This window comes from Rhinoraja longicauda, chromosome 29 (genome assembly GCF_053455715.1).
Source record: "Rhinoraja longicauda isolate Sanriku21f chromosome 29, sRhiLon1.1, whole genome shotgun sequence".
In the NCBI taxonomy this organism is placed as follows: Eukaryota; Metazoa; Chordata; class Chondrichthyes; order Rajiformes; family Arhynchobatidae; genus Rhinoraja; species Rhinoraja longicauda.
Genome location: NC_135981.1, coordinates 9,385,559 through 9,413,073, shown reverse-complemented (window position 1 = coordinate 9,413,073; position 27,515 = coordinate 9,385,559). Strand labels below are relative to the sequence as shown.

General features: G+C 42.5%; 1 protein-coding gene across 1 annotated transcript; it reads left to right on the top strand.

The window, feature by feature from the left end:
- Positions 1-197: 197 nt before the first annotated feature.
- On the top strand, positions 198-25,190 carry dhx58 (DEXH (Asp-Glu-X-His) box polypeptide 58). The gene is given in 13 exon segments (XM_078424909.1): positions 198-252; positions 255-373; positions 6,281-6,485; positions 7,379-7,569; positions 12,855-12,971; positions 14,011-14,137; positions 16,075-16,266; positions 17,430-17,683; positions 19,115-19,264; positions 20,734-20,895; positions 22,183-22,373; positions 23,711-23,804; positions 24,441-25,190. Coding segments are annotated over 13 exon segments (2,034 nt in total). The 3' UTR covers positions 24,618-25,190.
- The last annotated feature ends 2,325 nt before the right edge of the window (positions 25,191-27,515 follow it).

The window sequence follows — 27,515 nt, the reverse complement described above, 5'->3', positions numbered from 1 at the left end:
TGAATGAAATATTGTTACCATGCAGTCATGACAGTAAAGAGCACAAGATACACAATTACATAAGTTTAACCTAGCTAACCATCACAGTGAGTCCTCCAGGCTCCCCTCACTGTGATGGAAGGCACAAAAAGTCTTATCTCCTCCTTTGTATTCAAGATGATAGGAGGGTTAATTGTTTTTGGTTTTGCAGATACACAATGCAAATTGATTTGCGAGATTATCAGTGGGAGGTGGTGCAGCCTGCCCTCGAGGGGAAAATGTCATCATTTGGCTACCGACAGGTGGAGGCAAGACACGGGCAGCTGTGTTTATTGCCAGGCACCATCTGGACAAAAAAAAAGGTCAAGGCAAAGTGGTTGTTCTTGTCAACAAGGTAAGATAAAACAGTCACCATGTTAATGCTATAAACCAGGAGTTGGTAAGGCAGTGTTATTTAAAGCAGTGGTATTGTATAGCCAAGTAACTTTCCGGGTTAGAATTTGTGGGGAGATAGATGGTGGACATTATCTGTGCAACAAAGGTGGTGATGAGGTGGCATGGTTGAGGTATATGAAATGATGGTAAGCATTCTAAGGGTGATTAGCCAGAGTCTGTTTACCATGGTAGGGATATCTAAAACTAGAAGGCATAGGTTTAAGGTGAGAGGGAGGAGGTTTTAAGGAAATCTAAGGGTTAATTTCTTTCACACAGATTGGTTGATACCTAGAATGAACCACCTGAGGAAGTGTGGAGGCAAAATCAGTAACAACATTTAAGAGGCATCTGGACAGTTACTAGAAAAACAAGGCGTAGAGCAATGGAGACAAAATGCTGGAGTAACTCAGCGGGTCAGGCAGCATCGCTGGAGAAAATGGATTGGTGATATCTCGGGTCAGCACCCTGAAATGTCACCCATCCATTTTCACCAGAGATGCTGCCTGACCCGCTGAGTTACTCCAGCATTTTGTGTCTATCTTTGGTATAAATCAGCATTTGCAGTTCCTTTTTATTACCTTAAGGCAGGGGTTCCCAACCTTTTTCGTCCCGATTACCCCTTTGCAAGTTTTCGAAAGTAAATTTACCCCCACCCTGTTTTGTTCAGCAATTTGAGTTTACACTTCTACCATAATAAAGCAATCGACAAAGGGGAAATTTTAAAATACTGTTTTTAACATGATTATTTTAAGTTCAAATAACATTAATAATAGCACATAACAATGTTAGTTCACTTATTTATGAACAACTGATGATGAACAGATACCAGTATGCCAGAACCAAATGCAGTCGGTCAATATGTACAAATCTAGAATCAACAAATTTACCCCCTGGGTAGGTGAAATTTACCTCCTGGGCGTAGAGGGATCTGAAATGAATGCAGGCAAGATTAGTATAGACAGGGGCAACGTTCGGCATAAATGCAGTGGGCTGAAGGGCCTGTTCCAATGCCGTACAACTCTGGCTCTACAATCGGTGACTCTCGGTGTGTCACCAAGCTTAGAAAATGGAGTTCCCAGATTTGCTGGATGAACTTCACCAGCGATTTCTCAAGGGTGCTGTAGTGTTGTCTCCACTCAGTGACAGAGCGTAGACCAGTTCCAATTCCCCATTAGTTGAACAGAGGTCATAAGACTTGGCACATGAGCAGTGAGCTCATTCCTTTGAATAAAGTGGACCTGTTGAGTGGGAGATGTGTGAGAATAAGTTAACATACAGTATTCGAACTAAATTTGATTTAATACTTCTAATCATATAAACGTGTTTTTAAATTATTCATAACGTTTTTAGTAAGGCTTCTGTCATGATCCCCCATTACTCTATTAATCTTATTTATAACTATTATTTATTTATCTTATTACTCTTATTTGTATGTTCCTACATTTTTTCCTTGTTCTGTATTTTTTATGCTCTGTGTAAAGCACTTTGAATTGCCATTGCTGTATGAAATGTGCTATATAAATAAACTTGCCTTGCCTAAATTTGAAATCTTTAAACACCTCATCAGTTTAATAGTTTGAGATGTTTGACTGTCAGTTGCTGCTCGATACTTTTCACCTGCTTGGGTGGTGTTGTTATTTCGAAACAATTCACGTGATGGCATGGTGTCATGCATGGCCCTGTCACCATTCAAGATCGCATGATTTTAAGATGGGGCTCGCCAACAATTGACGTTGTCAGATACAATTAATTAAATGTTCAATGATACTTTGTCACATGGACCTGCTGTAGGTACGGTGAAATTCTTTGGTTTTGTATTCAATCCAGTAAATTCATACAGCAGACTTCACCGAGGTAGTACACAAAGAGTCACCACGTTTGTGGTGCCCACAAAGTTTTAAAAGTTCTTTGTACAGTCTTATCTTCTCGCAGTGGCGAACCAGGCCAGCTATTTAGCATGGCCGCAGGTAGCCCACCGGGTCCCTCCTCATTGGCGGCCCCGCTGCCAGGGCCCTCTTCTTTCTCGGTGGTGCATTAAGTTAAGGTATCTGGTGTCGTAATGAAAGGTGATCGGCATGAAATGTTGACTCCAAAGATGCTGCCTTGCTGAATATTTTCACCAGTTTCTGTTTTTGCTTTGTACTGTAGTTGGCATGTTTGTTAGTGACGAGTGCAGGTGGCATTCTGATGCTTACATTAGGAGACAAAAGAGCAATGGCACAGAGAGGATTTACTGGAAGGCCTCCAGGAAGTAGGGATTATGATTACATGCCTAGACAGGGGAACCTGGAGTACCTATGAGAATTTTTATATTTTGCTTCAGAAATGTTAGAAGCAACAGTCTAATAAAGTAAAGCATTTTGAGCTGGTGACACGAGTTCAAATCCCACCATGGCTGTTGGGGTACTAAAATTCAGAGAATTAAATAAACTGGGTGAAAGATCTAGTGGGAGTGATTATGAGTTTACTACAGGTGCAACAAAAACAGTTTTGCTCACTGGTAGCTTCAGGACAGGAAATATGAGGAAGAATACCCCCGAGGTCCTTCTGACCCCCAAGGTCTGCCTCGCTTTAAGCAAAATACTGAAAACGCTAGCCTGCTCAAGGACCTTTGGAGTTAGCCATTGACCCTTCTGAGTCTTGATAATTTCACATCTACTTTTGTGCGGTTAAGATTAAGAAACAAAGAAGTACAAAAGCTGAAGAACAACTCCTTATATGGCATAGTGGGGAACTGCTGAGTTGCAATGGAAATGTACTGGAACTGTAACTACTTGTGTATAAAAGAGACACTATACCTTTGTATTTTGGAGAGGTATTCCGCTGAGGTGCTTAGCAGATGCTGTTTGCTTGACTCCACAGCCCTCTCCCACCATGGTTCCGGTGTAAAGTACACGCTTGAAACAAACTTTGGTCTAAGTGTGTCTTCAATTTACAGTGTCTGAGCGCGGACTTTAACAAATATGCCACTCACCTGGTCTAGCAAAATGTGATTCCCAAGCCCATTAACGTGGTTGCTTTTCTTAGATGACCTTGCATGTCACAGAGTGACTTTAAGAGAGCATGGACATTGATCAGCCTTGCCGATGAAGCATAGATTCCATGAAGAAATATAAACCAAAACATGCATTTCATTCTATGTGTCAATACACAATAAATGTACTGTGTGATAGATTTTCTAATGCTTATTTGGAACAGCATTTTTAAAGGTGTATTTCAATGTTATTTGAGGACGCTCACTGTTCTCAACTATGTACTCTTGCCATTTGATTACGAGTGTTGTGTCTTTTTTAGTGTAAATTTCTTAAATGCTGTGATACTGAGAGAGCAGCTCCTTGCACGGGGAGAAATCAATGTTAAGCCTTGATCCACCTCAGTGAATGAATTCATAAGACTTTCTCAGTATGTTCATACCAAGTTTTTTGAATGAATTAATTTTTGCTTGTGAGAAAATGTTCTAATATTCTATAAAGTTCAATTTTTTCAACACAGTTTAAGAATATGCAGCAACTGGGTGATTTTTGTATGTTTTTATATGATTGGTGGAGTTGGATTTTTCATGCATTTCCAGGATGCCCGCAGCTTTAAAGTATTCCATCATAGTGAAAAGGAATACTTACCAATGACATTTCTGATTGAAGCTTCTACTGCTACGCAATATCCATTAAGGCTGCTGTGATGTGAATAATTTGTGGGTTAAAATAATTACATTTATTCTGGCCTGAAACACTCCCATAGGGATTACTTTATCTTTGTGTTGCATCACTCCATTGTTTTGGTTGAAAGCGATGAATCCCCTGTAGTGGTGGAGATTATTATTCCTTCGTCTCTTCATTGCTTGCAGTGGACTATTCCGGATGAAATGTTAGTTCTGAAATTTCATCTTGAGCCCTGCAGCAAAATGGTTTTGGTGAATCCATTAGATTAATTCTTAGGATGAGAGTTGAGTTAAATAGCTCTGCTTTTTTTGGAATAATGTATTGCAAAGTACTCGGTAAAACCAGGCAGTATCAATGGAGAGGGAAAGAAGAGTTCTATTTTTGCATCAATTGTCTTTCTTTGAACTGAAATGTTAACTGCGTTTTCTCTCCACTGATGTTGCCTGCAATCTTAAGTATTTCCAACACTCAATTATCAGTCTGAAGAAGGGTCTCGACCCGAAACGTCACCCATTCCTTCTCTCCCTAGATGCTGCCTGACCTGCTGAGTTACTCCAGCATTTTGTGAATAAATACCTTCGATTTGTACCAGCATCTGCAGTTATCTTCTTATACTCAATTATATTGTTGGCCTCTAGCCTTTGTTTATGGATTTTTATTACAATTTATGTTCAGAAAAATATGATAGAACTGAAGTTTATTTGGGTTGTTATTTATTGGAAATTAATTGGATTTATTAAATTTATAAAATTAATTAAATGTAATAAATCATCAATCAAAAATAATTTTATTTATTTAACTATTTATCCATTTAATTGGCCATCTATCCATTTATTCATCTATCCTCATTATTTAATATCACTGATTATTGACAATTAATTAATTAGATTTATAAATTGATTCTACTAAATTTATTTGATTCTTGGAGAGTATGTCAAATTGGATGATGAGTGTCAGTTTTTCCTGTGTAGGTGAATATGGATGTAGATTTCATAACCTTACGGTCTTCTTCTTTTGTGTCCATCATCCATGTTTCAAATGGTTCATCACTGTCATCGTCCGTCCTGAAAAGGGCGCAAACTTAAGGCGACAATCAGTGGGAGCCATCACTTGTACAATAGATGATGGTGGTAGCAGAATTATCTCATGACACTTCCAGTTTCCAGCCCCGCGACGTAGACGCTTCTGCTATGGGGCCATCTTAGGGTAAGGGTCAGGCATTTATGACAAATTGGGAGAAACAACCATTAAAATGCTATAAATCTTTGAAAACCTCTGCGCAAACAGTTGATAAGTGTGATCAAGACTAAATCAAGTAAACCTTTGTGGTACGAAGGGAACATTTAGGAATATAAGAAAAGAAAGTTGATATAAAATTCTTCGGCATGGTCATACTGATTGGCAAAGATGATATGATAAACATTGTCACCCTCCTATTCCTATTTCCTTCTTCCTCATGTTAGTTCTAAAAAATCCAGAGAGTTAAGTAAAATTGGTGAAATCCTCTCGGTAAACATAAGGTCATAAGTGATAGGAGCAGAATTAGGCCATTCGGCCCATCAAGTCTACTCCGCCATTCAATCATTGCTGATCTATCTTTCCCTCCTAACCCCATTCTCCTGCCTTCTCCCCATAACCCCTGACACCCATACTAATCTAGAATATGTCTATCTCTGCCTTAAAAAATATCCATCGATGGCCTCCACCGCCTTCTGTGGCAGAGAATTCCACAGATTAACCACCTTCTGCCTAAAGAAATTCCTCCTCATCTCCCTCCTAAAGGAACATCTTTTAATTCTGAGGCTGTGACCTCTGGTCCTAGATTTTCCCACTAGTGAAACCATCCTCTCCACATCCACTCTATCCAGGCCTTTCACTATTCAGTAAGTTTCAATGAGGGCCCCCCCACCTTCTTCTAAACTCCAGCGAGTACAGGCCCAGTGCCGTCAAATGCTCATAATATGTTAACTCACTCATTCCTGGGATCATTCTTGTAAACCACCTCTGCGCCCTCGCCAGTGCTAGGACATCTTTCCTCAGATATGGGGCCCAAAATTGAGTGACATTACATTGAGTAACATTAACATTAAGTGTGAATAAGTAATTGTACACAAATGATGATAAGGATCTGGAATCCTTTCTACATCAATGGTATTAAAATCTAAACATCTGTATGACAAACACAATGATGGGCATTCATTTTACAGGTGCCTCTGGTGGATCAACACTACGAAAATGAGTTTAAGCCATTCCTAACGCCCATGTATAATGTGGTACCAATCAGCGGTGATACCGACCTTAAAGAGCAATTTGCAAACATTGTGCGGAAGAATGATGTTATCATCTGCACGGCACAGATCCTGCAAAATGCGCTGAATAGCACAGAGGAAGAAAAGTATGTTCAGCTGACAGGTAGGACAGCTTCTTCCTCCAGCTTTGTGCCCTTCAAAATGGGTGTCACTGACTGTATAAATATGTTCCATTGAAGAGCAATTAGATCACATTGTTGTATCTTTAAGAAATATCCAGATTAGGCAAATGGGGTAACGTGTTTGGATTAGTTGAGAACTAAAATATGCATTGGTAGCTACAATTATGTATTGATTTGTTTCTAGCAAGGGATAAAGACTGAGCATTATGCTGGAAGCAGTGATTTTGACGATTGTTTTTACAATAGAAAGTGAAAGCATTGTGTGTTGCAGTATTTTCCCACTATTCATCTTAGTTTAACTATTTAAAAAATCTCTGTACTTTACATCCCATTAGTCACGGTTGCTATTTTCCGGTCTTCATGTCATAAGTGATAGGAGCTTAATTAGGCCATTCGGCCCATCAAGTCTGCCCTACCATTTAATGATGGCTCATCTATCTCTGCCTTAAAAATATTCATTGACTTCACCTCCACAGCCTTCTGTGGCAAAGAATTCCACAGATTCACCACCCTCTGACTAAAGACTGTCCATGTACTATATAACCATAGAACTCCTAAGAGATATTAGAGTTTCAACAATACACTTGAGGGATCTCCTGTGTATCCTGCCGATTTTCTAGAACATGGTTTCCATGCAGAAATTGCTGTCGTTCCTCTGAACTCTTCTGATGTGGTGAACTCTTATGATGTGGTGAGCAGAGAAACACCGGATCCGTTTTTAACAGAGTTTATTTTGACTGATGTTAGAGTTAATGAAAATTAAAATTTCATTGAGCTTGAAGAGACTCGGGCTCAGAGGTGAAATTTGGAACTGTGACTTTCGGCTATACAAATCTTTCTTTAAGAAATAACTTGTTTCTGTTTCTGAATACAGAGTTTTCTCTGCTGATAATTGACGAATGTCACCACACTCAGAAGGATGGAGTATATAATAAAATCATGGCCCAGTACATTGCGAATAAGCATCATAACACAAGGAATTTACCACAAGTCCTTGGACTCACGGCATCACCTGGAACCGATGGAGCCAACACATTTAACAAGGCAGTGGACCATATCTTGCAGGTTAATACAGCTTTAAAACCAATGAAGCCAACCCCAACTGCCTCATGTGTACCTTCAGTTTTTTTAATGTTTTAGGGAAAATTTCTGTCCTTGGAGTTATGTCTGTCTGTCTGTCTGTCTGTCTGTCTGTCTGTCTGTCTGTCTCTCTCTCTCTCTCTCTCTCTCTCTCTCTCTCTCTCTCTCTCTCTCTCTCTCTCTCTCTCTCTCTCTCTCTCTCTCTCTCTCTCTCTCTCTCTCTCTCTCTCTCTCTCTCTCTCTCTCTCTCTCTCTCTCTCTCTCTCTCTCTCTCTCTCTCCCTCCTCCCTCTCTCTCTCTCTCTCTCTCTCTCTCTCTCTCTCTCTCTCTCTCTCTCTCTCTCTCTCTCTCTCTCTCTCTCTCTCTCTCTCTCTCTCTCTCTCTCTCTCTCTCTCTCTCTCTCTCTCTCTCACCTCTCTCTCTACCTCTCTCCCCTCTCTCTCTCTCTCTCTCTCCCCTCTCTCCCCTGTCCCCTTCCCTGTCCCCCTCTCCCCTTCCCTGTCCCCCCTCTACGAGGAACGGGCCCAACGGGTCCAATTGGTCTAGTATATTACTAAAACTCTGTGTCACAGTGAGGGATGTGAGCATGTTTGTGAGCATGTTTGTGAGGATGCTTGTGATGTGAGGCCACCTGTGATATAACCGTATTTGTGCCCCCAAAACATGAGTGATCAGCCATGATCGCATTGAATGGCGGTGCTGGCTCGAAGGGCTGAATGGCCTACTCCTGCACCTATTGTCTATTGTCTATAGCACGACAATTTTAGGACCTCCTTACTCACCTTTGCACTGGGGACCCTTTCATCAAAGTTTCATTCAAATTGGTCTTATATTTTTAAAGCTAGAGAGATTTTAAAGTTTAAAAATTTGCTTAATAAACTGACCCAAGCTAGCAAGGTTCAGCGTGTGACGTCATTGTGGGAGGGTGGCACGACCAATGGAGGGATAGGGCGGGACTGAGGGGGGGGGGGGGGGGTAGAATTTTCTTATCTCGTGCTCTGATTTAGAGATAATGATTTTTTTCACTGATAACATTTATTTGATTTAAAGAGAGTTTTTCATTACAGAATGGACGCTTTGTTTTAAAAGTGAGCTTTCTCATTCATAGTTTTCACATTTAAGAAAAAAAAAAAATTGCTTCAATAAGAAATCTGGGGTTCTTTATTTTACAGAGACTATTTATTTTATTGAAAAAGAGCTCTCTCATTTAAAAAAATATTCAGCTTAAATAAGAAAAAAAATTAAACATTCTTTTGAGACTCGATGTTGTGGGGGGGGTGTGGAGAAGGAGACGTGGGAGTGGGGGGGAGAGGGGGTGGGGGAGGAAGATAGATTAGGGAGGAGGCGGAGAGAGGGAGTGGGGGAGGGGAGGGTGCTAGACCAATGTAGGAAAGGCTTTGGGTTTGAGGCTCGCTCTGGCTGCAGCGCTGGCGGCACCCATTCCCCTTCCCTGTCCCTCCGTCGCCCACCCACGGCCCCGGGTGACACCCCCTGCCCGGCAACGGGCTTCGTCATTTGGAGAGGGTTGCCGGGCCTGCAGGATTGTTAGTTGGGGGAGGTTTTCCCCAGGAGAGGTCCGCAGGGGAAATTTGGACCCAATGGGTCCACTGGCCCAGTCTACATGGTGCTAACCAGTGCCACCGACCATAGGCAAATAAGCCATTGTGTGCTGAGGGACTTAGCATCTAGCCCTGCTTATTTAGGGTTAGCTTGCGCTGGACTACCACTGCTGCCCAGGAATCACTGCCCAAGGGATGCAGATCTCCATACTTATCCTAACGGCTTGCAGTTCCTTGGACCCCATTAACAAAGCCGGGCCCAGACGACTTAGCGCAGAGGCCTGATCTGGAAATGGCCTGAAAGGTGGTGTTGGAACATAATCAAAAGTGAATCCACAAACCACATTACTATTGTTTAAGTATCTCCAAGATTTAAAAAATTTACTTATAAGTAAATAGTACAAAATGTTTTTTTTAAAATAAAAAAAATAATTAATTGAAACTGGGAGACATTAACTTGAAGCAAAATTCATTAAAAGAAAATAAAGGAAAGTAATTTTGAAAAATGCAACTTATCTTTCCACTTTGTATTCAAAATCTGTGCCCTGTGAATCCTATTAAAATTACTGGCATCGAGAATGCTGATTTAGTTTAGAGATACAGCATGCAATCAGGCCACTGGCCCACCATGTCCACGCCGACCATCGATCACCCGTTCACACTAGTTCCACCCTCGACTCACCAGAGGCCATTTACAGATACAAGTCTGTACTTCTTTGGGATGTGGGAGGAAACCCACACTCACAGGGGGAACATGCAAACTCCACACAAGCAGAAACCAAAGCCAGGATCAAAGCCAGGTCTATGGTGCTGTGAGGCAGCAGCTCCACCAGCTCGAGCTGAGCTGGATCCTAAGGGGCACTGATGCTGGGGAGTGCCAACAGGATTGGGTTCTGCCACTGGACTCCATGGGGAACTCAATAGTGAGTTGAACAGGTGAATATTTCCAAATCCATCAACAGATTTACCACCTCTAAGCATGCACAGATATCTGCCATTTATTTAAATGTGAATGATGGTTTCAAGTAGTTCTGATCAAGATTGCCTGTCTCATGCCCCATGATCTGTTCATTGAACTTTATGGATTTGCAGGTTTGTTTTCTTTCATTTTATTTGGCCGATGCATCATTGAATAAATCCTAAATCAGAATGCATTGGTGCTGGAAACTTGAAATGCAATCAGGGTGTCAGAATATCATTAAAACATTTGACGTGGCAGCTTATATATATGGCAATGAAATCTTGAGGCAGTACATGAGTTAGTTCCAGCCTTGAGTCCTGAAACAATTACAAATATTAACTCCTTAGTTATAATTGAAACTTCAATGCATAATGTCATGCTATATTTTCAGCAGAAATTATAATACATTCTGATGTAAAGACCAGTTTTGCTTTCCATTTCACTGACATTAAGCATGATGTATGCCTTCTGACACCACTAAAATCACTGCTCAAAAGAGGAACAGCACTCAAGTTAATAAGGAATTTCTCTTCATAAGCCAAGTAGCACAGAGTAATTTCAAAGGCCACAATCTAATCTTACAGTTCAAATGATAGTTATGGACTGAATAATCCCTGATAATAAATTCTATCTCACTTGGGCTATAGTAATTAGCTGAAACTCATTAGGGCATAGTTTAAAAGGAAGACTGCTTTGAAATGGATCACATGGAGATCAATGAAACTAAATGTAGAGTGTGCCTGCACTATTATATAATACCCTAGGCTGGGTCTACTTGACTTTAGGAGATTTTTTTAAGCTCAGAATCAAAGTTAACCCTCAACGGAAATAAAACTCAGATTTATCTGGTTTTGACACTTTCACATTCCAATTATGTAGACGAAGTTTAGTTTAATTCAGAGATACAGCGCGGAAACAGGCCCTTCGGCCCACCAGGTCCGTGCCGACCAGCGATCCCTGCACATTAACACTATCCTACACACACCAGGGACAATTTACAATTAGACCAAACCAATTAACCTACAAACTGTACGTTTTTAGAGTGCGAGGAAACCAGAGATCCCGAAGAAAACACAGGTAGGTTATGGGGAGAACGTACAAACTCGATACAAGCAGCATCCATAGTCAGGGATCGAACTCGGGTCTCTAGTGCTGTAACGTGGCAACTCTACCGCTGCGCCACCGTGCCGCACGAATTCTTGTGATTGGGCTCAGGACATCTAACATCCCAAATATTGCTGAGTAGCTCATTTGGCATCTGCTGGACCAGGGGTCTCCAAACTATGGCCCGCGGGCCACATCCGGCCTGCCACAAGATTTTAATCAGGCCCGCAGCAAGCTCTTAACACGTTCTGTACGGAGGGCCAGAGGGGGATTGCACGGCAGGTGAGGTCACCTCCCCTGACCTGTACTATTGCCACGCAACGCCTTCTGGAGTGCAAGCAGTGAACTATAGGTAAGCACTTACTATGGCTGCCATTGAAGAGTTGGGATATTTGCTTCGTCTTTTTCTTCTATTTTATGTTTGGAACGACTTCTGTAGTGGACCAATTCGTCAGTCGTAATTTGAGAGGGTGTTGCAGTTGAATGTTGCAGCTGCACTTTGCTGCTCGGCTTCCCCCGTCTTCTCCCATCAGCGCATCTCCGACTCCCTCCCGGCACTCCGAGTGTCCCGACACCTCTCCCCGTTCCTGCGCTCCTCGCTCTTCCAGGCTCGGCGCCCCTCGCTTTCTACGGCTCTTCGGCCCCTCGTCGCTCCTGCTGGCCCTACAGGCTTTCTCCCCGCTCGCCATCTCCGTCAGTCGGGTTCCGTTTCCACTTGGCCGGCACTCAACACCTTGACGTTGGGGCCGCCGAGCAGAGCCAGTCCAGCGCCCGGCCCAGTTCTCGCTGCTGCTCGGCCTCCGCTGCTGATCTGCCTCTCCCAGGCTCCTCCCTCCTCCTCTTTGGGCTCGACCTCTGCTGCTCCTTCTCTTCCACCGCCTCCAAGGCCGTCGAGCATGGCTCCCTGGGCCCTTCGCCCTCAGGCCCCGTGGGTCGCCGACCTCCAGCAGTCGCTGCTTCTGCCCCTGCAGACCCTCCAGGCCCCTCGGCTCGGGTTCTTTCCGCTGCTCCTCTCCCAGCTCGCTCAACCCCGCCCTTTCCTCCTCTTCTTCCCCCGGTTGGCGGCCATCTGCTTCTCGGCCTTGCTCTCCTGCCTTCCTTCCCGGCTGCGTTTCCCCTTCTCCCGCCGGCTGGCCAGATGTCTTCCCAGCTGCTTCTTGCGTCCTTGGGCTTTGCAGCCCTTCTCCCGATTCCTCTTCCTCCGCCGGATCCTCCAGCTTCTTCCCCATTTTTTACAGCACAAAAATTGACCATTTTAACTTTTTTTTCCACGGTAAGAGCGTACGTGTTGTATGTGTTACTAGTGTATGCCGCAAACTGCTGAGTACTCCAGGTGGCTTGACTTTCTTCCATTTGTTTTACTTGAGTTCTTTTTTGAGTTCATTAAATTTATACAACTGCCATTTCTTTACTTTTTCCTACTGCCCACAAAAATGTGCCAAATATATAATGTGGCCCTCATGCTGAAAAGTTTGGAGGTCCCTGTGCTAGAGTGACTGGAGCAGAGCTAGTTTTCCAAGTACTGAAGGAATAGAGGGAAACCAATTTTAAATTGCAGGAGTAGGAAAAATTAATTTTGGATCATTGCCATTTCGTTAATCCTCTTTGTTAACTGTTACAGAGTGTTTACTTTCTATGTATCATAGATCTGTGCCAATATGGATGCTGAGGTGATTAAATCATCCACAGAGTGGAAGCAACAGCTTGAAGAAATAGTCCCTCAGCCTACAAAAAGATATGATGTTACCGAAGAAAGAAAACGGGTACAAAAATTTTTAAGAATATAAAATCTGCATAATTATCATATACAAAGCATATAATCTTATCTATAATAGTCTGAAGGGTCTCGACCCGAAACATCGCCCATTCTCTCTCCAGAGATGGTGCCTGTCCCGCTGGGTTACTACAGCTTTTTGTGTCTATCTTCGGTTTAAACCAGCATCTGCAGTTCCTTCCTACACATTTAATCTTATCTATACTTGTAACAGTGCATTGAATATAAGAAATAGATGCAAGTGTAGTCGTTTGTCCTCTTGTGTCTGCACCATCATTCAGGAAATCAAATCATGGTTATCATTTACCACATCAAAACTTTTCTGTGCAATCCCTTGATTTGCTGGATTGCCATATGCACAATCTAATAAACTCTAAAGTTGGACAGGCTGACATATTGACTGGAAACTAGGCTGAGAATTTCCTGCCAGCAGCTAGGTGCCAAAACGCACAGTCAGTGGGAACTTGCCTTTAATGGATCCAGTATGGTGAACACAATCCCAAACTGGCCTGATGCCCAAAGTCAAGACCCTGCATGAAATAATACAATCAAGTGTCGTGCCTGGCCTAAAAACGTAGACAAAAAAAATCTCATCCAAATCAATCATGTCCCTGCTTTAGTCACCTGTCAAACTATCAAATACTATGAATATTCCACTGTATAGAAACCTACAGTGTGGAAACAGGACCTTCGACCCAACTTGCCCACACCAGCCAACATGTCCCAGTTGCACTGGTCCCACCTGCCTATGTTTGGCCCATATCCATGTAAACAACCCCTATCCATATACCTGTCTATTTGCAGTTACAAAGACAATTATGAAGTAACCTGTACTTCTTGGAATCGATTGTTTAGTCAAATGCCTGTTGATTTTTTTGTAAAGGTTTGTGCATTAAATGCTTTTATTTTGGTTTACACTTTGATACAATTGATTTAAAATGAAGATTTTCTCTTTTTAAAAACAGATTTTAAAAAAATTGCAGCTTTTTAAAATGGTATTTTTACTTTCTCTCCTGACTTATTTACAGGACCCTTTTGGGGATAAAATTAAAACGATGATGGCAATAATTCATTCCCGACTAGAAGATTCTTCAATCACAAGGAACTTTGGGTCACAGCTTTACGAACAAGCTGTGGTAGAGCTGGAAAAAACAGGTGAGGAAAGAACCGGTTAGTTTCTTATTATGTAAAATATGTAATTTGCATCAGCTTTAAAGGTTATCAAGATAAAATACGCCCTACATCTTGATTGTTTAGTTTTAATCAAGAAATGTGAACATTTTCCATTGGGGCAAGGAGGGGGGTAATGTGTGTTCCTGCTGATGAGCTCCTAAAGGCTCCTTTATTTTGGATCAATCCAAATTTAATGGCCAGAATTGCTCACGCATTATTTATCAAGGAGAAATGTGATGGACTGTGGTCGTCATCTTTGGAAGGAAGGAAGCCAAGGAGATTTAAGTAAAGTGTGGCATAATCTTGTACAGATTGAGCAGGAATGATCTCTTTTCATCAGCAAAGTGACCAGTAACTAAAGACTAACCAGTAAACAATGGATACACAATTCACAACGTTTCTATCCCTGATTTTAACAATTCACAACTCTTAATGGTGAATCTGTGGAATTCATTGCCACAAAAAGCTGTGGATGCTAGGTCAATGGATATTTTTAAGGTAGAGATAGATAGATTCTTTATTAGTACGGGTGTCAGGGTTATGGGGAGAAGGCAGGAGAATGGGGTTAAGGTCAAATCTGTCAATGGCGAAGTAGACCTGATGGGCCAAATGGCCTAATTCTGCTCTTATCACTTCTGAATTTATGAACTTTATCCTCTTGGGCTAACACCTGCATCTCTGGCCTTTGTCCAATAATCTGCCTATCCAGTAATCTCCTTGCCTGTGTTCATTAATTTCCAGCCATGCTCTGTCCTGCCCCTTCTCACCTCCAGCTTTCTTTCCTGCTCCCCTCCAATCAGTCTGTGGAAAGGTCCCAACCAGAAAGGTCACCTCTCCAAGTTCTCCAGGGATGCTGCCTGGCCCGCTGAATTACTCCAACATTTTATGTCTATCTTCAGTTACAAAAATACGTATATTCAAGGTGGATTGGTTTGAAAACCAGCATCCGCATTCCCCAGCGTATCAAGATTCAAGGTGGATTGATTAAAGGGGAAAAGATGATTCTTTTAAAATTAGTAGAGTACTGGGGATTTGGAATACTCTGCCATTTTGCTGCAAACAAAATCTTCCATGTTTAAAAAACACTAGACAAGTGAGTGAAGTACAGTAGTTTACAGCGTACTAAACTGAAAGCTATGAAGTGGCATTAGATTAAATGGCTCTTTCGGGATTGATATGCATGTGATAGCCATTCATCCTCCTACGCTGTAGAACTCTATGATCCTAAAATGAATTAGCATCCCTGTGATCAGCCAGTCAGTATCTGTACTGTGTGCAGTTTTGGTCTCCAAATTTGAAGAAGGACATTCTTGCCATTGAGGGCGTGCAGAGTAGGTTTACCAGGTTAATTCCCGGAATGGCGGGACTGTCGTATGTTGAAAGACTGGAGCTACTAGGCTTGTATACACTGGAATTTAGAAGGGTGAGAGGGGATCTTATTGAAACATATAAGATTATTAAGGGATTGGACACATTAGAGGCAGGAAACATGTTCCCAATGTTGGGGAAGTCCAGAACCAGGGGCCACAATTTAAGAATAAGGGGTAGGCCATTTAGAACAGAGATGAGGAAAAACTTTTTCAGGCAGAGAGTTGTAAATCTGTGGAATTCTCTGCCTCAGAAGGCAGTGGAGGCAAATTCTCTGGATGCTTTCAAGAGAGAGCTATATAGAGCTCTTAATGATAGCGGAGTCAGGAGGTATGGGGAGAGGGCAGGAATGGGGTACTGATTGTGAATGATCAGCCATGATCACATTGAATGGCGGTGCTGGCTCGAAGGGCCGAATGGCCTACTCCTGCACCTATTGTCTATTGTCAGTAGCATTTAGCATGGAATCTGTCTGTTTGTTCTTGGAACTGATTGAATTTCCAGTCTTGCACAGATAATCTGAGTGCCTAATATTTTTTGTACGCTGACAGGTGCCATAGAATCCAGCAGGGTAAAGCGTGTCAGTGCACTTCACCTCCGGAAGTACAATGACGCCCTTCTGATCAATGACACGGTGCAAATGATCGACGCATTTCAGTACCTGGAGGGATTCTACGAGAGTGAAAAAAACATAAAGACTATCCTGGATCCAACAGATAAATTTCTGTTCAGGCTGTTTAGTGGTGGGTATGCTTAAGATTTGCTGAGTGATTCCGACCTATTTTCAGACAAACGCCACAACCAGCCAAAGTAAAACTGAAGCAGGGTCTGGACCAGAAACGTCACCTATCCAGGTCCTCTGACCAGACCCGCTGAGTTATGCCGACACTCTGTGTCCTTTTGTGAAAATAAACCCTTGGATTGATGTGTGCCGTGGCTTTTTGAGTGGGTTGAGACTTGCAGAAAGGATTAATGAAGGGAGGCTGCCCACACATCTCCACAGGGGTGCTTGAGAAGAGATAAATATGTGGGCTTGGGATTTGGCAATTGACTGAATAAATTGAAGTCTGAGAGCTGAGGTGATGCCTGTGTTTGAGGAGTATTTGTCAGGATAAAGGACTAGTCTGAGGCATGAAAGGTTGGGCGGTACGGTGACGCAGTGGTAGAGTTGCTGCCTTACAGCGTTTGCAGCACCAGAGACCCGGGTTCGATCCAGACTACGGGTGCTATCTGTACGGGGTTTGTACGTTCTCCAAACACTCCAACACTCTCCCACACTCCAAAGACGTACAGGTTTGTAGGTTAATTGGCTTGGTATAAGTGTAAATTGTCCCTAGTGTTTGTAGGGTAGTGTTAATGTGCAGGGATCGCAGGTCGATGCGGACTCGGTGGGACGAAGGGCCTGTTTCTGCCCTGTATCTCTAAAAATGAAAAGTTCTGCAATAATCTGATAGGCAAGAATTTTGAACTCACAGCAGTGCCCATGAGAAACATTAGGGCTTAGATATCCAAGGGATAGTGGGGGGAATTGTCCTGGGTAAATGAACATTCTGATTCAGGAAGTCTCACACAATCTGTAAAGGGTGGAGGAAGAAGAAGCTAAGCTTCTGCTCATGGTTGCTATCCAAGAGTTCTGCTGGAACCGTATGGTCATCTGGTGACCAGAGTCAAGTTCAGCTATAATCTTCTACACCTATTGTTAAGCTTGCAAATTGAAGAATAGTTACTGCGTTGGTGGAATAACTTAGGAATGCTCATACGTTTGGAGAAGAAACGGGAAAAACACTTTACTACAGAATGTCATTGTTATAGAAATTCCAGCATGTTGATAACTTTGTCCAATCCATATAGTTACAGACGGTCCTAATGTTCATTCCATCCACAAACTGTCTGTTCCACCCACCAGAACATGAAGACGAGCTACTCTTATTTGCGCTCAAAAAAGAGTACGAGAACCCAAAGCTGGACAAATTGGAGAACATACTTCATGAGCGGTTTATGGTCCCAAACTCCCAAGGAATTATCTTCACAAAAACGCGGCAGAGCGCACATGCCTTGTACGGCTGGATTAGGAACAGCGACCAGTTGAAGGAAGTTGGCATCAAAGCAAAATGTTTAACCGGGGCTGGAGTCAGTAGCCAGACTAAACACATGACTCAGGTGAGCTGGAAAATACCATTTAGTCAACGCAGCTGATTCAATCTGCTCCTCATGCTAAGTCTGGACAAGCAATGGGATGTGCAGACAGTGGTCGTCCAGAATGTTAATGATTCAATTATAACTGATGAGACACTAATGCGGCAGATTACAGGAAGTATTCTGTCACCCAGTCCTTTGTAGAACAGGCAAATATTATACCACTAGATCTCCCTGGTCAACACCATTTGAACAAATGACACAATCCTCCCAGGTTTGGTCTAACCAACGTCATTGTAACCTGACGTCCCAACTCCTGTATTCAATGCCTTCATACTGAATACATTAAAAGGAAAATAGCATAACGTGTAAACCGGATGCTGGCACTGTTTTTTGATTGTCATAAAGTGCTGCTGTTGTAATGAGAACAACTTCCTGTTGTAATGAGAGCAACTTCCTGTTGTAATGAGAGCAACTTCCTGTTGTCTGTACAAAGAGCAGATCAAAATCATTTTAAAATATGCAACAATCTATGAAGCTAAAAAATTAACCCCACAAAGCAACTAATATGTTGCACAACAAGCTCATCTGCAGGGACAACTCTTCAGAGTGTCTTGGAGAAAGATAAATGTTTGCTGGTGGTGCTAATATTGTCTCTTTTTTAGTTTAGTTTAGTTAGGATGCTTGGCAGGAAAAGTCGCATAAATGATTATGCTACTTATCAATTTTCAATTTCCCTTATAAATGTAAAAGAGAAACTTACAATAGAAAAGAGACACAAAATGCTGGAGTAACTCAGCAGGACAGGCAGCATTTCTGGAAAGCTGGAATGGGTGATGTTTCGGGTCCAGACCCTTCTTCAGACTGAAGTTGGGTCTCAACCCGAAACGTCATCCGTTCCTCCTCTCCATAGATGTTGCCTGTCCTGCTGAGTTACTCCAGCATTTTGTGTTTACCTTCGGTGTAAACTAGCATCTGCAGTTCCATCCTACACATTACAATAAACAGGAAAGGACGACTGATGTCTAACCAGAGAATGTTTTGATTTATTGATGCAGGAAATGGACCACGTACAGGGCGAAGAGATGTTTAATTTGGCACCAAATTTGCATAGACGTTGCGGGCTGAAGGGCCTGTCCCTGTGTTGCACTGTTCGATGTTCTATGTCAGATTGTTAGGAAGTGTGCCAAGCCAGCAGGTTTCAGCGGCATGGTGAAATGTATTTGATTAAATTTGATTTATAATATTTTGACATTGAACAGCATTGAAACAGGCCATTTGGCCCAACTCACCAATGTTAACCTGTGGGCACTCTTCCATATTATTCCCATCACCTGTGATTTGGTTATGATCTTAATGTAATGACATTTAAGAAACAGAAGCAGGCTGTTAAGATCCCTTTCGTGTTAATCAGTGCACAGAAAATTCATTGCTTGTGTGATTATGATGTTTCAGCAAGAGCAACTGGATGTAATTCAGAAATTCCGATATGGTGATGTCAACCTCCTCCTTGCTACCAGTGTAGCAGAAGAAGGGCTCGACATTAAAAAATGCAACGTGATCATCCGCTACGGACTCATCACCAATGAGATTGCAATGGTGCAGGTAAATTGATTATCTCTATTCACAATCCAACTTATTATAAACTAGGGGGCATGACCCATCGTATACACTAAATTCAGATTGAAGTCAAGACCATCTGCTCTATCAAAGGCAGATAAAGCATTCACCCCCTCACTGCCCTCCTGATTTGGCATTCCGGTATCAATAGACAATAGACAATAGGTGCAGGAGTAGGCCATTCAGCCCTTCGAGCCAGCACCGCCATTCAATGCGATCATGGCTGATCACTCTCAATCAGTACCCCGTTCCTGCCTTCTCCCCATACCCCCTCACTCCGCTATCCTTAAGAGCTCTATCCAGCTCTCTCTTGAAAGCATCCAACGAACTGGCCTCCACTGCCTTCTGAGGCAGAGAATTCCACACCTTCACCACTCTCTGACTGAAAAAGTTCTTCCTCATCTCCGTTCTAAATGGCCTACCCCTTATTCTTAAACTGTGGCCCCTTGTTCTGGACTCCCCCAACATTGGGAACATGTTTCCTGCCTCTAATGTGTCCAATCCCCTAATTATCTTATATGTTTCAATAAGATCCCCCCTCATCCTTCTAAATTCCAGTGTATACAAGCCCAATTGCTCCAGCCTTTCAACATACGACAGTCCCGCCATTCCGGGAATTAACCTAGTGAACCTACGCTGCACGCCCTCAATACAAGATCACCCTTCAGCTTCCTATGCTCAAAGGAATAAACACCTAGCCTACTCAATCTCCCCTTTGGACAGGCTCTCGAATCCTGGAACCATCCTCATAAATTTAAAGTTTAATTCTTGAATCAAGTTCATGTTCAAGACCTGCCCTCTTATCTCTTTGCTCGTTTTGCATTCTTAGGACTTTAGAGATACAGCGCGGAAACACGGGAAATCGAGACACGCTGACCAGCGATCACCCATGCATCATCATTGTCATACACACTAGGGAAACTTTACAATTTTACCGTAGCGAATTAACCTTCATACCTGTACGTCTTTGGAGTGTGGGAGAAACTGGAGCACCCGGAGAAAACCCACGTGGCTACAGGGAGAACGTACAAACTCCACACAGACAGCACCCTAGTCAGGATCGAACCTGGGTTTCTGGCGCTGTAAGGCAGCAGCTCTACTGCTGTGCTACTGTGCTGCCCTCAGTTTGTCTGATCATGGCTCATGTTAGATTATAGATGCAATGTAGCTGTTGTATACAGATAATACAATGGGATAGGCAGCATCTCTGGAGAGAAGGAATAGGTGACGTTTCAGATCCGAAACGACACCCATTCCATCTCTCCAGAGATGCTGCCTGCTCAGCTTTTTGTGTCTATCGTCAGTTTAAACCAGCATCTTCAGTTCCCTCCTACACGTCTACCGATGATAATACATTGAGAGTTTATGTCCATCATGTGAAAAGACAGAGATACACCTTAAACAACTCTCTGTGCCTTCCTGCTGGATGATTGGCGTTTATCTCCTTCCCCAAGGCCAGAGGACGAGCCCGAGCAGAAAACAGCGTTTATTCAGTTGTCGCTAAAGAAGGAGGGAAAGAGATGCAACGGGAATTTATAAACGAATTCCGTGAGGGTCTTATGGAACGTGCAATAGCGGAAGTGCAAAATATGCCTCAACATGACTATCGAATTAAGGTAATTATTCCGCATAAGCTTGTGTTCTTCTGGATATGCAACATAAATTGGGGGATTTTCATACAGCAGTTTTTGACACTTGTGGGTAAATCTATTTATTCTCTACACTACCTCAAAATCCAGTCATATTTCCATGAGTTTATCGTATCGCAGAGTGGTTAGCCGTAACCAGAGATTGAATGAATCTGGTGAGTGGTGGACTGAGGTCATTGATTTTCCAGAGTCTTTGAAGACTGCAATGGAAATGAAAAGCAATTAAAAAATGTTAAATGGCTCAGATATTTTGGGAACATGGGCTCCATATGCAGCTGGAGCCAGGAGTCAGGAATGTGTGCGGCAGGAGCTGGGATCAGGAACATGGGTCAGATATGGAGCTCTCGTTGGGGTTTGGAATGTGGACCTGGTATGCAGTCAGTACTCGGGGCCAGGAACACGACCTGGTTTTAGGTCAGAATCAGGGAATGGAGATCAATGGGTAGCTGAGAGGGTGGATGAGCAGAGTAAGAAGGAGGGAGGCAGTGAGTGAGGACTTGCGTACCTCAGCTCCCGTCTGTGTGAATGCCTGTGTGTTTCAGAGTGTGTATTAAGCAGTACAAGTGTGTATGTGTATTTGGAAATGTGTAACTGGCAGTGTAAATGCGTGTAGGTATATGTACATGTAAAGGAGTTTAGCCAGTGTGTCTGTCTCTGTTTGCCAGAGACACACTGGCTAAAGGTACCTACCTTTTTGTGTGCATTGTAAGCATTAATGCCATGCAGCAGAGCCTGGTCTCCAGTCCCCTTGGTCTCCCTTGCTTCTGGGTCAACACCTTACTCTGTCATATCCATGGGGGAGCTGTTGTACGACGGTAACCCAGGCTAAAATAAATTAAGCCCAGGCAGCTTCCATTCCACAGTATGAAGTTCAAGACCTGTAATCTCAGGACCCTCATCCACATTCCCAGGAGTAACATACCTGAATGCTGCTTGGAATATTTTCATCCATGAAAATATACCCCACAACATGTATCCCACAACAGTGGATGGAAGTTATCCATGATCCCAAGGGGGACTGCATAAGGTAGACAAAGCGAAAATGGTTAACTACCTGACATAGACTCCTTGAGGTAACAGTGAGCCCCAGTAATGTTAAACTAACCGCCACTTTCAATACATACCAAATACACCACAATTCTGCATCGCCATCCTCGCTGATGCTGGTCTGTGCAAACTCTGTTGAAAGGCTTGTCAAGCTATTTTTAGTAGAAGACAAGAAGTCATGTAACCCAAAGGATTTCTCTGCTTTAGATTCGAGAGCTGCAAGTGGAAGACATGATCATGCAGAAGGTGAAGGATTGCAAGCTAATTGCCAAGAAGAAGGAAAACCCTCCTGAAGACGTGAGGTTTTATTGTCGGAACTGCAATGAGGCTGTGTTCCACGCCAGTGACCTCCGGATCATCGAGGGCATGCACCATGTTAATGTGAATCCAAACTTCAAGTAAGTGCTAAGAACGATGGTTAAGGCAGAGCGGCCCAATGGCGCAGCGGTAGAGTTGCTGCCTTACAATGCCAGAGACCCGGGTTCGATCCTGACTTATGGGCACTGAGTTTGTACGTTGTACGTTATCCCCGTGACCTGTGTGGTTTTCTCAGGGTGCTCTAATTCCCCCCCACACTTCAAAGACGTACAGGTTTGTAGGTTAATTGGCTTGGTATAATTGTAAATTGTCCCTCGTGTGGTGTGTAAGATACTGTTGGTGTGCGGGGATTGCTGGTCGGCACAGACTCGGTGAGCCGAAGGGCCTATTTCCACACTGTATCTCTAAACTAAACCAAAACAGAGGCTTTCTGTACATCAAGACCAGGCCAGCTCTTCATATGGCAAACCCATTCCCCTGGTCTAATCTCCATAACCCTGCACAGTATTCTCCAGGCAGTGCTTATTTTGAAATTTGAAATGAACGATCAGCGACCAAATCAAATTATAAATGTGAGCAGCACTTGTGTGGGGGCAATAATGCTATTGGAACAATTTATATTTTCATATTTCAGATACAGCGCGGAAACAGGCCTTTTCGGCCCACAAAGTCCACACCGCCCAGCGATCCCCGCACATTAACACTATCCTACACACACCAGGGACAATTTTTATATTTACCCAGTCAATTAACAAACATACCTGTACGTCTTTGGAGTGTGGGAGGAAACCGAAGATCTCGGAGAAAACCCACGCAGGTCATGGGGAGAACGTACAAACTCCTTACAGTACAGCACCCGTAGTCAGGATCGAACCTGAGTCTCCGGCACTGCATTCGCTGTAAGGCAGCAACTCTACCGCTGCGCCACCGTGCCGCCCACATGTTTTTCACCTTTTCACCAGTCTGAATAAGTAATATTAATTCTTATTCTCTTCTGATTTGTGGTCTTGTTATCTATTCTACTATTTGTCTGCTAACTCCACATTCTGTGTGCTAAACCCTGTGCTTGAAGTCCAAGATTTCTTTATATTTTAAAAAATAGTGAATGCTGGCAATTCTCAACACCCAACTTCTAAGAAGATAGAGAGAGTGAGTTAATGCAGTTCTGATGAAAAGTCATTAACCCTGCTTCTTTCTGCATAAATGCTGCCAGGCTTATGGTTGATCCAGAATTTTTTACTGCAGATTTATAGCAACTATAGTTTTTGTTTTGGGGTTTCAAGATTTTGGAAAATAGCTTTAAAACGGAAAAAAGGCTGAAACACGGAACATTAACATTGGGATGGGTCATACTCTGTGACATTAGTTAAAAAACAAATGCTTTACTCATTTTTGGCTCCTATTTTTATTTCTCCAGACATTACTACAAAGTATTCGGTAAGATAAACCTTCCAAGAAAATTTGAAGACTGGGAACCTGGTGGCACAGTGGCCTGTCTCAAGTGTGGTCAGGTATGTTAAATCACATAGCTCAGCCAGAGACCACTTATAACACGGGGAAAGAAGCACACAAGCACTTTGGACAATTTCATCCTGGATGTCAGAAATGTCCAAAAATGTGTTTGCAAATAGAATGAGTGGGACATGCAATCTGTATCTGAAGATTCTGCGTAACTTTATCAGAAGTATTTAGTTTGCCGAAATAGTATAGAACCACAATATATTAAGTGATATTTGTGTTGTGCAACGTAAATCAACCTGGACTAGCTGGAATTAGAAAATGGGGTCATGTTATTCTGTGTTGATTAGTACGACTGAGTGTTATGCAATTATGCAACTTCCCTCTTTTCTAAATCCCACATTGTATCTTGATGAGATGCCCATCAGAAGCAATCACCATCTGATAAGTGAACCTGATGGCATTACATAATCCCTGGTTTAATTCACTCTAAGTGAGTGGTTCCATCTCCAAATCAAATGGGAGGTAGACTCTGTGTTAACATTGTGAGCTAACATCTTCCTTGAAATCTAAAGGGAATCCAGGTTTGATTTGCAAATTATTAGTGCCGACGGTGTCATCTAATGTTATCTCCAGGAATTTGTTTTGAATGGTGTTTAATTATTCCTCTCATGCACTTCTCCACACAGCTCTGGGGAATGGAGATGATCTTCAAGCATGTACCCGTTCCCAGTTTAAAGATCACGAATTTTGTGGTTCAGTTGCGACATGAAAGAAGACCCTTCAAGAAATGGAAAAGTGTCCCTTGTCAGATAAAGGAGTTCAACTACATTGAATTTTGTAAAGACAACTTTCCAGGTCTCTGAATGAGCTCAATAAACTTTAAAAACTATGAAATGTAATCATCAATGAAACTGTTATCCACTGAGCTTATAGTCTGGGGAATGAAATTAATTTACATTCTCGAGTTTGCAATCATGAGAAACATTCTATAAATTATAATGTATAATGATTTTAGATGATAATCTGATTCCAGAGCTTCTTCCTTCCCAAGATAGACACCAAAAGCTGGAGTAACTCAGCGGGACAGGCAGCATCCCTGGAGAGTAGGAATGAGTCCTTCAGTTATTCCAGCCTTTTGTGTCTATCTTCGTTTTAAACCAGCATCTGCATTTCCTGCACATTTCCTCTTTCCCAATATGAGTTCGGGAAGTGAGACTTGCATTAAGCTATTACTGTAATGGATGCTTTATAGAAATTTCTTTATCTGTAACTAATTTGTTGTTCTTAATTCAAAGCAAAGTTTAAAAACTACATCTCATCATGATATGAGCATTTAAGAGCTGAACGAGCCATGTGGCATGACCTTTGATGTATTATACCATATTGTAGCATGTTAGTTAACAATTGACTGTCTTCAATAAAGGATGCATGGCTGAGTTCTGTGCCAATGTTATTTGCCTTTAGTAAGTAGCAATGCCAAGAGTCTATAGGTGTTACTGGCATGGTAACTTTCTGTTGCTTGATTACAGAAGATCAGCACTCTTTACCTCGTGTCCATAGAGCCTCGCCTAATACCACTCCTACCCCTTGAAGGCATATTCCAAGTTGTTTGACAATATGAAGGTGATCAAATGCCAGGCTGCTGTTCCACGAAAGGCTGCAAAGTGATGTTTTCGGGATGCTGAAGACGATGTAACTGATAAATCTCCGCCTGTCCATGAGGAAGTAATTGTCCTCTGGTTTTTGTCCTACAGTTACTTGTCATACTGTGCAGTCGTACAGTCTAAGAATAAAAGGGGGGGGGGGGGGCATTTAAAACTGAGGTGAGAAGAAACTTTTTCACCCAGAGTTGTGAATTTGTGGAATTTTCTGCCACAGAAGGCAGTGGAAGCCAATTCACTGGATGAATTTAAAAGAGAGTTGGATAGAGCTCTAGGGGCTAGTGGAATCAAGGGATATGGGGAGAAGGCAGGCACAGATTATAGATTGTAGATGATCACAATGAATGGCGGTGCTGGCTCGAAGGGCCAAATGGCGGCCTCCTGCACCTATTTTCTATGTTCAACAATAATGGACTAACAGTAAGATGCGGCATGGAAGGACGCTACCTGGTTCATAGGACACATCTCATGGAGGAACCATGGGCTCAAATCTCTCTTGATGTTTTCCCTTAATGCAAAATAGACTGATGGGACGATTTATGCACTTGTTGGACACTCCATGCCCTAACAATACTCAGAATAATAAATATATATATTTGAAAACTATAGAGGGTTCACAAAGCTGAAGAGGACACACTCATTACATTCATAGCGAAGGCTCTCCAAAATTGCCTGTGTTGTTTAGAAATTAATGTGGTCTGATGGTATGTTTCAGGTTGCGAGCACAACTCCACCCACTATTCCAGGGAGTCAGCCACTAGTTAATAAGCAGCCCCATGCCGTAGGTCATTAGCACAGACAGTTGGAATTGTGTTCAAAGCCTGCATCACAGTGTAGCTGGTTACACCAAGAGATGAATTTTCAAATTGCTTGGGTGAGCAGTAATTACGTTACACTTCCATCGGTTCATTCTCAGTTGAATTTGATGATGATTACTCCATGTGTTCCAAATCACTAGCATTTGCATCCTCAGTGATAATGGTTTTCACACACAGTAATGCATGATAGAGAGTTCGGAAAGTCAAAATGTATTTCTCTAACAATACACTTTTTATTTTCTAACACTCTGGACTTTTTTTGTTGTCATTTTTAGTTTTTTTTCCCTTCATTTATTAACATTTAATTTTTTTATAGAAATGACTTGGTCCAGTGTCAAGCAGGTCTAAGGCCTTTGGAAACCAAGTTCTGCTGCAGACTTAGCAAATTTGCGCATGTGCGCACACATGCATGCAGGCACCCGTGCCTGCTGCTGCAGATGTAGTACATTTGCTTGCATGCATGTGTGCAGGTTCACACATGAGTGCACAACCATCCAATCTCACACACTTGTAAACATGCATGCACACATGAATGTACATGTGCACACACTTGCACGCAAGCTGGCATTATGGTTACATGGGCTATTTCTGACACTACGCACTGATACCATGCACACGCATGTTCTCTGATACACACACATACGTTCACTCCCACAAGCATCGTATGCATGAGTGCACTTTGTCACCAAACACACACACTGATGTTGCATGCGCATGCATTCTGACAACACGTGCATGCACATACATTGCGCACACCATCACACTCTCATGCACATTGAGATACATTATGTACATGGTATGTATAAATAATAGATATTAAAACATTAACATCTACATAATGCCAACATGTACATAATTGTTGGCATCGAAAGCAAAGGCCCATATGAGCCACTATGAATTACAGCTTTGCTGGAAGGGACTTTTAGGACAACAATAATGAGTTTTCGTGCAAGAGGAAGCTGAATTGGCCCAAGAGAATTGCATGCATTTCTTTCTTCTTTATCTGTCCACCATCAAATTGATGGCTTTCAGATTTGTTCTTGGGGCCCAAGGCTCAGAATGGTCACAGCTAGGATTAAGAAATAAGAGGAGATAAAATGAAGTAAAACACTTAATCAAGAAATAGTGGCTAACGTTTGGAAGCTGGTAAACAGCTTTACCTCCGTAGTGGTATCTTGATTCCTCTTGAACTGTGTAAATCACTGAGCTTAGTCTGCCGAGGAGCAGAGGTCGTGTGGGGGAGAGTGAAGTGACGACTTCAGAGAATATTGGAGGCAATGAG